We start from the raw sequence: 12900 nt of genomic DNA, 5'->3' as shown, positions 1-12900 counted from the left end.
TAAAAAAAATAATAAAAAATGCCAACTCAGTTCTCTTTTTCCAGTTTGGTGGACAGTATATACAAATTCTGATTTATTTTTCAATTTCTTTGTTGAGTAGCACAATGAACTATTTAGTGTATAAACCTTTTTGTTTATTTTGATCTCATTTTGCAATAGAAGCAATACTTTAAGGCCGATCCCCTTACTATTTGGCATCAGAATTCACAAAAGCCTATTAAAGCACAGTTACCATGAGAATTCAGTGGAATTGTGTTTTGACCATAATTTTCACCCTGATGATACAAATGTATCTAACCTCATCACATGCCCACAATGGGGAAAAAAATAATCATTGACATGCATTTTTTCTTGCCCCTGTGACATTCCGTGTCTTATTTTTAAATTAAAACTGAGTTAAGGTAAGTTATTGTGCAATTAGGTGCATTGTATTCATTTATAAGAACCTTATGCGGAATTTGAAAACTCAGACGGAATCTCCATGCTCAATCAGATTAACAATTGACTATATATTTATTTAGGGTCTGATAGCAATCAATGGCTTAGCAACAGTACATTTCAAGATGTATTTGCACCCAGTTGTCCAGTGATAGTGTCCTCGTCTTGGAAATAATTTAGTTGCAAATTGACTGGAAGATGGTGAAAATTGAAAGTTAAAATTAGACATACTCATAATAAACAGCAGGAAAAAAAGGTCAGATGGAAGCCGCTCTGTGATGAGATTGGAATGGCTGGTAAATGAGGTTCTGTGTTTGTCGTAAGATGTATGTGACATGCCTAACCAATGCTCTTGTAATATCCAGCCTAGCAGAAGAGATTATCTGGCAAATTGACGCTGGAAAGAATTTTCTGATGGACAGGAAAATTAGAATTGCTTTTCACTGTTTGATGTATGCAAGTTCTAGCCATAGAACATCGCCGGCTCCAGACCCATATTAAACACAATGTTTAGTGCATAATATAAGAATTAACCATAGTCTCAAACTGCAGGCTGCAAAGCAGAAGAAATAAATGCTCGCAGTCATGAGAGATTAGATAATCGCAATGTACAGTTTTACAGCCATATAGACTTATCCCATTGAATAGAGCAAAACGATGAAGACAGATAACATTTTTATTTCTACATAGGTAAGTGTGTTATTAAGAGATATTTCCCGTTTTTTTGTGAGACAGCTTTGTGGGGCTTTGTTAAAACAACAAAACTTTATTGTATTGCAACATTTCACAGGAAAAGAATTAAAATAGCAGATACAGCCATTCCGGGAAGATTTTAGTAGATTTTTTTTTTTTTTTAAGGAATATAGAAATTCCAGCTGAAATACTGTTGAGAGCATGTTATTGATTAATCTTTCAAGGCAACCTAAGGTTATGCAAACAAAAGAGAGGAGTACATTTTTAAACCTGTTTATTGAGTCTACTAACGGTTACTAGACTAAAATATGCGACTTCCAATATTTTTCAAGCAAAGGAGTATAAATTCCTATACATGTTAAAAATAAGCAAAAATGTAAAATGGACAAATGGCCTCACTTATATTTATTGCACTTTGAGCTCTGTATATTTGCATTGTACTTATATAAACTGTATTAATACATATTTTTGTTTGTCACTATATTGTAGGGTCAGGAACAAACACCCCAGAAAAAGAGCACGTCTTGAATTCCACAATAGGAAAGAGACAGTTATTGCAAAGTAAAGAAGATGATGCAACAGTAAAGAGATCAAGAATCGCTGAGGATAATAGCCTGTGTCAAGAGCAGGTACATATTCCATATATTTGATTTTTGACTATTTGATTTTACATTTAACATGCTTGGAAAAAAAAAATAGACATGCAGAGAGATAGACAGACCAACATAGAAACAGACAGAAATAGATAATAGACTTCTCGGGCTGAACATATATTTTTACGGAATCCTCCTAAGGTGCCTCACAGACTATGGTGGAATGACCTCTAATCCCAAGTATTCTATAAACAAAGGGTCGGGAACTCAATGGTTAATCCAACTAAAGCTTTATAAGATACGAAAAGGCAACCGTTTAACTCCAATAAGCCTTATGGCTTGATAAAGACTCATTGGAGTTAAAACGATGAATGTCTGTTTCCAATAAAGCCTGACTTGGATTACCCATGGAATACCTGGACCTTTTTTCCTACTATAGATAAAGTGGTAGCAGTTGTAGCAGGTGATGTTTTAAGATGGTCGTGTGCCTCTTTCTGTGTAAACTCCACCCTGACCATTTTGACTCCACCCACTTAGTGACATGCAATCTGTGTGTCTATGTATCGTCTATGTATGTATGTTTCTGGCTGTCGATGTATATGTGATGCATGCCATCTCTGCGAATGTGTGTTACATTTTGTTTTGTTTTTCAGTGCTATCAGTGTCCTTACTGCAACTACAACAGCAAAGACCCCAACAGGATCCAGATGCATATCCTGTCACAGCATTCAGTGCAGCCAGTAATCTCCTGCCCCCTCTGTCAGGATGTGCTCAGCAACAAAATGCATCTCCAGCTCCATTTAACTCATCTGCACAGTGTGTCTCCGGACTGCGTGGAAAAGTTACTCATGACAGTAAGTGAACACGAGATCGCGCACACAGAACTCGGAGAAATGTTTTGCACTGACAAGGGATGCTTTCTAACCCCTTGAACACCAGGAAAATAAACAATTTTGTTTTTCTCTGACACTTAGAGTTTTAGAAAAAAGTTTTATTGTATGTGTGTTTTGGGGACTGTGTTTAACAAAGCACTTGAAGATAAATATGTATATATATTTGATAGAAAGTTGTTAGCAGATCTATCTGGTAGGGCTAGCACAATATGGCCTTATGGGTTTACTAAATCTATATATATTTAATTTCTACAATTGTAAAGGGAAACATTATATGTTGGCGCTTTATAAATACTAGTAATAATAATAATATCAGTTGGGTGATTTTAAGCAGCCATTTCCATTTTGTGTTCACATAGGTTCCAATTAATGCATTTTAAATAAGTGAAGGCATTTACAAACTTATTGGTGACAAGTCTTTTAATAAACATAATTTCTAAAATATTAGTATGGTCATCTATAACGCTGACATGTATATTTCAGATTACTGTGCCAGAGGTTTTGGTTCCCAATAGTATGATATTGCCAGGAGCTGGATCGGAGAAGACAGATATGGAAACACCTGCATCTGCCGGTGCAGACTTATCCCAAGCTGGAAAATCAGCAGGTATGTGATTTCATCTACCTTTTTAACCCAGAAATTGGCCCAAAATATTTTCTTGAGTTAAAAGCTTAATGGAACGTAGAGCAAAATGTTAAATCATTATACTTAAAGAGACACAATAGTCACCAAAACAACTACAGCTTAAGGTGAGGATAGTCAGTCCCTGCAGGCTTTTTAATGTAAACACAGCATTTTCCGAGAAAATGTGTTTTTAACATTATTGGGTGAGGTGCTTTTAACATTATAGGGTGAGGAATACATGTTTGTATTGCTGATTCTATACTGTTCCTTTAAGTATAATCATAACTTGCCAGTGGTGTAAATGGCAAGTGTTCCAACAATGTCATTTTGTTGCTGCTTGTATTGCAAAACAATCCTTTGCAAGATCAATTCACATTACCATATGCTTTTTGAGATATGTAGGTCAGAAATGGCTAACTTTGGCCTTGTAGCTGTCTTTGGGCCATGCATACATCTACGGCCTGAGCATCATGGGCAACATTCTACATTTATCAAGCATTGTAAACTTACATTTTGTAGGTTCGGCATAGAACTAGGCTTTCTACAGCATTAAATATAGCTGAAAGGTTTATTTATTCTTTAGCAGTGTTAAGTAAGTTGGAGAAACAATCAGTGGCTTACAATTTTATGCAAAATTACATCCATGTTTATTTAAAAACTGTGTTTTTTTTTTTTTTTGCTTAAAGGCAAATTTAATGACCAGTTTCACTTAAATACATTTCATTTCCCAAAGAGTGGTATTATCCTTCTAACTTATGGTTTACCAGTAGCAGAACTAAATGAGGGGAACAAGCCTACAATATTCACAATAATTCACATTTAATTAAAAAAAAAAAGAATGATAGCTTGCTGTTAATATTTAATGGAACTGAAGCTACTTTGTTAAAAGGAAAAGGAAGAAAAATAATTTTAAGTATAAATCTGTTCAGTACAAACATGCATTATTTTTGCAGACCTTTGGTCTCCAGACATTTTCAGACAATATAAGTAGTAGTATCATTTTTCCCCACATACTCTAATGGCTTCAGCAACACGGCTCATAAGAGCTGGTACAGCACATTCACCCTTTTAATTTTATTGTATTACATGCTTGTTCTTTGTTGCTGATCACATGAAAAGGAATCCTACAACAGCCATCCACATCAAACTTTTATGCACATACAAATGAAAACAAATGCATTAGCACTAATTTTAGTCTCATTATATATATATTTATTTTCAATTAGGTGAAAGCCCAGCTGAGGAAAAAACCATTCACGGACTCAATGATTTAAAAGCTGGAATTGAAATTAAAACAGAAGAGCAGAACATGGCCAAAGAATCATTAGAATCGCCCGAATGGAGCAAAACCAGCAGCAAAGATGGAAAGATCTGCGAGTCACTGCCAGAGCAACTGAGTGATCCAAAGAGGCAGCAACTTTCTGTTTCTGACCGCCATGTTTATAAATACCGCTGTACCCACTGTAGTTTGGCTTTTAAGACTATGCAGAAGCTTCAGATACATTCCCAGTATCATGCTATTCGGGCTGCCACCATGTGTAGCCTTTGCCAGCGCAGCTTCCGAACATTCCTGGCTTTAAAAAAACATTTGGAAACAGGCCACCCTGAGCTCAGTGAGGCCGAAGTTCAGCAGCTGTGTGCATCCTTACCTGTAAATGGTGAACTCTGGCCAGAAAATGAAAGCATTACACCAGAGGACCATGTTCTGGAGCAGGAAAACGAACGAGAGTATGAGATGGACCACGAAGGGAAAGCTAGTCCTGTTGGAAGTGATAGCAGCTCCATTCCAGATGAAATGGGCTCAGAACCAAAGCGGACCTTGCCTTTTAGAAAAGGGCCAAATTTTACTATGGAAAAATTTTTAGATCCATCACGCCCATATAAGTGTACAGTTTGTAAAGAGTCTTTCACTCAAAAGAACATTCTTTTGGTCCATTATAATTCAGTGTCTCATTTGCATAAACTCAAAAAGGTTTTGCAAGAAGCATCAAGTCCTGTTCCTCAAGAGACCAACAGCAGCACTGATAACAAACCACACAAATGCAGTATTTGCAATGTTGCCTATAGCCAAAGTTCTACATTGGAAATTCATATGAGGTCTGTTCTTCACCAAACAAAGGCAAGGGCTGCAAAACTGGAACCAAGCTGTAACAATACTGGTGGGAGTAATATGCCGGGGAGCACTAGTAGCCCGAGCCAAGGGATGCTAGATTCTATAAGTTTGCCAACTGTTAACAGCAAAGAATCTCACATAGATGCCAAAGAAATTAACAAAAAGCAAGCTTCGGAGGTAATGAGTACACCACCAACACACCACCCACCCCAGTCACCAGCACAGCTTCAAATGCAACTACAGCATGAGTTACAACAACAGGCTGCATTCTTTCAGCCCCAGTTTCTAAACCCTGCTTTTCTACCACACTTCCCTATGACTCCTGAAGCACTGGTTCAGTTCCAGCAGCCTCAGTTCCTATTCCCATTTTATATTCCTGGGACTGAGTTTAGTCTCAATCCGGATTTAGGGCTGCCTGCATCTGCTGCATTTGGGATGCCTGGAATGGCTGGCATGGCAGGTTCACTACTTGAAGACCTAAAGCTACAGATTCAAACCCAACATCAGGTTGGGCAGACTCAGCTACAGCTATTACAGCAGCAAGCACAGCAGTATCAGATTGCTCAGCATCAGTCGCAAAAGCAGCAACAACAGCAGCAACAACAACAGCAGCAGCAGCAGCAACATCAACATCAACAGCATGTTAATAGAATGCTGAAACAGGAACAGAACAGCATGGCAGCTGTTGAGAGTCAGCTGACAAAAGATGCACAGTGTTATAAAGACCATGAAGAAGTAGCTGAAAGACAACACGAAAAACCAAAGCAAGACTATTCAAATGAAAATGATGGGTCTAAAGAAAGCAAAGATTTAAAGAAGCAGAAGTCGACAGAACAAATGATTCCTCCACCAAGAATTGCTTCTGGTGCTAGAGGGAATGCAGCAAAAGCTTTGTTAGAAAACTTTGGATTTGAACTGATTATCCAGTACAATGAAAACAGGCAGAAGGTGCAGAAGAAACACAAACTTGGGGATAATGAAAACCATGAGAAATTGGAGTGTGGTGCTTGTAATAAGTTATTTTCAAATATTCTAATATTAAAGAGCCACCAGGAGCATGTTCATGGACACTTTTTTCCCTATGGTGAGTTAGAAAAATTTGCCCGCCAATATAGGGAAGCTTACGATAAACTTTATCCTATTTCACCATCTTCTCCAGAAACCCCTCCCCCACCACCGCCACCACCACCTCCACCACCACCACCTCCTCCTGCTCAACCTGCCCAAGTGCCACCTCCACTTACTCCTACTGCACCAGTAAAAATTCCAAGTTCTACACCAACTCCATTGCAAGCTCCACCACCAACACCTCCACCACCGCCACCACCACCTCCACCACCCCCACCTCCACCACCTCCTCCACCATCTGTTCCACCTCAAGTCCAGCTTCCTGTATCTTTAGACCTCCCTTTATTTCCTCCAATTATGATGCAGTCTGTCCAGCATCCTGGTTTACCCCCACAACTTGCACTTCAGCTATCTCCAATGGATGCATTGTCAGCAGACCTTTCCCAGATGTGCCAGCAGCAGTTGGGTTTAGATCCAAATTTTTTGCGTCATTCTCAGTTTAAGCGCCCACGCACAAGAATTACAGATGACCAGCTGAAGATTCTGCGTGCCTATTTTGACATTAACAATTCACCAAATGAGGAGCAAATTCAAGAAATGGCTGACAAATCAGGCTTATCTCTAAAAGTTATCAAACACTGGTTTCGAAACACTCTATTTAAAGAACGACAAAGAAATAAAGATTCACCATACAACTTCAGCAATCCACCAATAACAGTACTAGAAGATATCAGGATTGAGCCTCAACCACCTTCTTTAGATCTTCACCGGTCAGATTCTTCTTTCAGCAAAAGATCATCAAGAACCAGGTTTACTGATTATCAGCTTAGAGTGTTACAAGATTTCTTTGACACAAATGCATATCCAAAAGATGATGAAATCGAACAACTTTCTACAGTCCTAAATCTAGCTACTCGTGTTATTGTTGTGTGGTTCCAAAATGCTCGTCAGAAAGCTCGAAAAAGTTATGAAAACCAAGCTGAAACTAAAGATAGTGAAAAGAGGGAGCTAACCAATGAACGTTATATTCGTACTAGCAACATGCAGTACCAGTGTAAGAAATGTAATGTAGTGTTCCCTCGAATTTTTGATTTGATTACACATCAGAAAAAGCTATGTTATAAAGATGAAGATGATGATATTCAAGATGAAAGTCAAACTGAAGATTCCATGGATGCTACAGACCAAATAATGCCAAAGACCTACTGTGCTAGTGGTCAGATCGATGCATCAAAAATTTCAACTACAAACACAGTGAGCTCTGGTTCTGGTTCAAGTACCCCACTGATGCCATCACCAAGACCAGAGTTGGGTAAAACATCACCAAAACCTGATTTTCAGGCAGAAAAACCAAAGCAAATTGATGCTATTGCAAATTCATTAGCTTCAAAATTAATACAATCAAGCGCCGCAGCTTCTTCTGATACACAAAATGCTCCACCTCAGCAACGACAGTCTCAGCAACAAATTGGAAGACCTTCATCTGCATCAACAACCACTCCGATCCCTTCTAGTCCCCTACCAATGTCTATGACATCTCTACAAAACAGCCTACCTCCTCAATTATTACAATATCAATGTGATCAGTGTACAGTTGCATTTCCAACGTTGGAACTGTGGCAGGAACACCAGCACATGCATTTTTTAGCTGCCCAAAATCAATTCCTCCATTCCCAATTTTTAGAAAGGCCTATGGATATGCCATACATGATTTTTGACCCCAATAATCCCCTTATGGCTGGGCAGTTGCTTGGGGGTTCCCTTGCTCACATGGCAGCTCAATCCAACACACCACATGGGACTGCTTCTCTCCCTGGATCTCTTAAAAGAAAAATAGATGAAAAAGATGATAATAATTGCAGTGAAAAGGAGGGAGGCAACAGTGGGGAGGACCAACATCGAGATAAGCGATTAAGAACAACAATTACTCCAGAGCAGTTAGAAATACTTTATGAAAAATATTTACTGGATTCAAATCCAACAAGAAAAATGCTTGATCATATTGCACGTGAAGTGGGACTGAAAAAGAGAGTGGTGCAAGTTTGGTTTCAAAATACAAGAGCTAGGGAGAGAAAAGGTCAGTTTCGAGCTGTTGGTCCATCTCAGTCTCATAAAAGGTGTCCTTTTTGCCGAGCACTTTTTAAAGCTAAATCAGCATTAGAAAGTCACATTCGATCTAGGCACTGGAATGAAGGAAAACAAGCTGGTTATAGTTTGCCCCCAAGCCCTCTTACCTCAATGGATGATGGTGGTGAAAGCCCTCATAAATATATGTTTTATGATTATCATTCACTCTCAAAAAATGATCACCTTAGTGAAAATGATGCACCCTCATCTGTTTCCACACCGGTCAGTAAGACTGCTGAGCTATCACCTAAGAATCTTTTAAGCCCTTCATCTTTTAGGGTAGAGGGTAATGAAGACATAGAGAACTTGAATGCCCCACCTGCAGAAGGCAGGTTTGATCAAAATAAAAATGACTTTGATGAAACATCTTCGGTTAACACAGCTATTAGTGATGCCACAACAGGGGATGAGGGAAACAATGATATGGATAGTACCACTGGTAGTTCAAGAGATGTGAAAACTCCCAAAGAACCAAAAACTCATATGAATGATAGTTTGCCAAAAACAGCAACTACTCCTACATTGGATAGTTGTGATGAAAAGTATTTCTTCTCTTTATCAAATTCATCACAAAATAATATGGACAGAGAGAGTGATCAAGACCAAAGCATCTATATGACTGATGAGTTTGATGATACTGCTGATCGCAGTGAAACATCAAGTATAGCTGATCCAGATCCCAGCTCACCAAACTCATTTGGTAATAGCAGCCTTTTTAAAGCCAAAAATCATGATCGACCTGGTCATAAGCGTTTCCGGACACAAATGAGCAATCTTCAACTTAAGATTCTCAAAGCTTGCTTTTGTGATTATCGGACTCCAACAATGCAAGAATGTGAAATCCTGGGCAACGAGATTGGTCTTCCCAAGCGTGTTGTCCAAGTTTGGTTTCAAAATGCAAGGGCAAAAGAGAAGAAATTTAAAATAAACATAGGGAAGCCATTTATGATTAATCAAACTGGACCAGATGGAACAAAACCAGAGTGTTCTATTTGTGGGGTGAAATATTCAGCACGTTTGTCCATTCGAGATCACATATTTTCAAAGCAACATATAGCAAAGGCGAGAGAAACGGTAGGAAGTCAACTTGATCGAGAAAAAGATTATCTAGCTCCTACAACAGTGCGACAACTCATGGCTCAACAAGAACTGGATCGCATAAAGAAGGCCACGGATGTTTTAGGTTTAACAGTACAGCAGTCGAATATGATGGAGAGCAGTTCTCTTCATAGTATCAATTTGCCTGCATCTTACCAAGGGCTACCTGGCCTTCCTCCAGTACTTCTACCTGGGATGAATAGCCCATCTCCATTGCCTGGTTTTACGCAGAGTTCAAATGGTAAGTGTTCACTGTACAATGTAATTTAGAAATAGCTGAAAATTTCTTAATTATAAACAATGCAGGATTAGAAAAAAGTAGTCATAACTGTGCCTTAATCACTGCAACATATGTGAAATATTAAAAAGGATATTTAAAAAAAAAACACTATAAAAAATAAAACATCTGAAATTGTCTGTTGTATAAAAACTGTTCATTGACTTGTTTTCACTTTAGCAGTGCACGGCAACATTTATTTACAAAAAAAAATATTAATACGGGAACAGACTATTAGAATTGAATGCTCTTGCTTTATGTTATATAATAGATTATTTCAAGAGTGACAGAAAAAAAGACAAATATGCAATCAACATTTTTCTGTTGTTTTTTTGTTTAACTTTTCTTTTTAAAGTTAATGTAGTTGATATTAACTGTTGTCTAACTATTAAAGGTCAAAATAAATATCTTGGTGATGAATCACCGGGTCCTCTGTTTAATATTTCAGGATATGCGTTTCAAATGATTTTATATTTTTGTATAAACTTTTAAAATTATACTTTTATATAAATATTAATATTTGAAAAAAATGTAAAATATTAGTTAATTACCATTACAGCTTAAAATTCAGGTAGTTACTATGCATTGTCTTTTAGCTGACTCTTGAGCCAGGGTGGTAGTTAGGGAATTCAGTCTACATGCATTTTACATTTTTGACCTGAAAACTGTACTAGCCTGAAAAGGGCTTTGAAGTTTCCAGCGGGCAAAATATTGAAATTCTGAAATCAATATTGCTAGAATATGAAGTTTTGTCCCCAAAATACCCTTCCCATGATTTTGTTTCAGTATTTTTTGTTTGTTTGTTTTTCTTAGCCAGCACAAGTTAATAATGTCCCCTGTTCACATATTCTTGACAGTTAGACAATAGAGAAAGCCTATATATTTTATGTGTGCTCCTGCAAAATAATGAGTAGTTCCTTTCTATTTGGTTTACTTTGAGCAAGTAAACCAACAGTGTGTATTTGTCCCTTTTTTAAAAAAACAAACAAAAAACAAATGTAAAATATGCGTTATCACAAATATACTAAACAAACTAAGTTAAATTAATAGTGTTTTGTATAAATGAAAGCACGTAATAGAAGCTACTCTGCATTATAGAAATCACACATATGTTTCCCCTTATTTAAAGTAGGGTTTGACTATTACCTGCATTATATATTTCTAAAATGTATTCTCTTGATCTTTCAGCTCTACCATCTCCTGGTGCAGGCATGCTTGGGTTCCCTAATTCAGCTACTTCGTCTCCTGCTCTGTCTCTCAGCAGTGCCCCCTCTAAATCTTTGCTGCAGACTCCTCCTCCACCACCACCACCTCCGCCACCACCTCCTCCATCCTCATCTTCTTCATCTTCTTCCTCATCAGTACAGCAGACAGATCCACAGAATAAAGACCTGGAGAAAACCCCAAAACAACATAAATATAAAAAAGTAAAAGAGGAAGAATTAGAGACTGCCAAATCTGAAACAAAACATCATAAAAGAGAGGAAAAAAGCTCATCTGCTCTTTCCATGTTGGGGAAGGCTGTAGGAGAAACTCCCATGGATCCTGCACAACTGCAAGCACTTCAGAATGCTGTTTCAGGTGACCCAGCTTCTTTTATAGGTAGTCAGTTCTTGCCATATTTTATTCCTGGCTTTGCTTCATATTTCACACCCCAGCTCCATGGGACAATGCAGGGTGGATATCTCCCTCCAATTTGTGGGATGGAGAGCCTATTTCCATATGGCCCAGCAGTGCCTCAAGCTATTGCTGGATTATCTCCTGGAGCACTGTTACAGCAGTATCAACAGTATCAGCAGAGCCTACAGGATTCACTGCAAAAACAACAGCAGAAGCAGCAGCAGCAAGAACAAAAGCAGGCACAAGTGAGTCCACCTAGTGTAGCAAATGAACAGCAACAAAAGTCAAACGAAGAGTCAGAAAAAAAAAAGGAAGAGAAAGGTCCGGCCATGGAAAGCACAAAAGAAGAACCCCAACTGCACCAAAAAAATGCAGACTTTTCAGACAATGTCATTGTCCCATTTGTCAAGCATGAGTTTATATGCAGAAAGTGCCAGATGATGTTTACTGATGAAGACGCAGCAGTAAACCATCAAAAGTCCTTCTGTTACTTCGGTCAGGCCATGTTTGACCCACAAGAAACAGTGCTTCGAGTCCCAGTCAACAAACATCAGTGTCTTTCCTGTGATGTGGCTATTAGTGGAAATGAAGCACTTAGCCAACACCTCCAGTCAAGCTTGCACAAAGAGAAAACAATCAAACAAGCAATGAGAAATGCCAAAGAGCATGTAAGATTATTACCTCACTCAGTCTGCTCCCCTAGTCCTAACACCACATCTACCTCGCAGTCTGCAGCTTCTTCTAATAACACCTATTCTCATCTTTCTCGCTTTTCCATGAAGTCTTGGCCTAATATTCTTTTTCAAGCGTCTGCCAGGAAAGCTGCTTGCTCCCCTTCTTCTCCCCCCTCCCTTTCCTTGCCTTCAACGGTTACCTCAAGTTTGTGCAGCACCTCAGGGGTTCAAACCTCACTACCCACAGAAAGTTGTTCAGACGAATCTGACAGTGAGCTGAGTCAGAAGCTGGAGGACTTAGATAACTCGTTGGAAGTAAAAACCAAACCTGCTTCTGGCCTAGATGGTAATTTCAATAGTATCAGAGTGGATATGTTCAGTGTGTAGGAGTGAAGACAGGATCCCTTGCTTAAAAAAATAAGACTTTACTTGCAGTTCCAAAGCTTCTTTAACCCAAAAATTACAGTACCAAATGATTGACTCAGGATTGTTTTTCCCATATTGATATGCTGGCAATATAGGACGGTATGTTACGGACAGAACTGATACAGAAGGCTGAATGCGCTTGTAATATATGCTTAAGTATGGAAAAAAAGGAAAAAAATCCTCCAAGTTCTTTTGGAACTTGTTTCAAGCCAAAAACTCTCAGAAAGCAAATTGCACCTCAGCTGGATTGATTTC

General features: G+C 38.4%; 1 protein-coding gene across 3 annotated transcripts in view; it reads left to right on the top strand.

Moving 5' to 3' along the window:
• Window positions 1-12900, top strand: part of ZFHX4 (zinc finger homeobox 4) — a 153553-nt gene that overhangs the window by 137900 nt on the left and 2753 nt on the right. For all 3 annotated transcript variants that reach the window (XM_063451311.1, XM_063451309.1, XM_063451310.1), the window contains 5 exons: window positions 1621-1760; window positions 2378-2578; window positions 3101-3224; window positions 4469-9889; window positions 11114-12900. The exon at window positions 11114-12900 is cut by the window's right edge and continues 2753 nt beyond it. In XM_063451311.1, coding sequence (XP_063307381.1) covers window positions 1621-1760; window positions 2378-2578; window positions 3101-3224; window positions 4469-9889; window positions 11114-12606 — 7379 coding nt within the window. In that variant the 3' untranslated portion in view covers window positions 12607-12900. The remainder of the gene's footprint in view (window positions 1-1620; window positions 1761-2377; window positions 2579-3100; window positions 3225-4468; window positions 9890-11113) is intronic.

This window comes from Pelobates fuscus, chromosome 4, assembly GCF_036172605.1.
Source record: "Pelobates fuscus isolate aPelFus1 chromosome 4, aPelFus1.pri, whole genome shotgun sequence".
NCBI lineage: Eukaryota > Metazoa > Chordata > Amphibia > Anura > Pelobatidae > Pelobates > Pelobates fuscus.
This window is presented reverse-complemented; position numbering and strand designations above follow the sequence as displayed.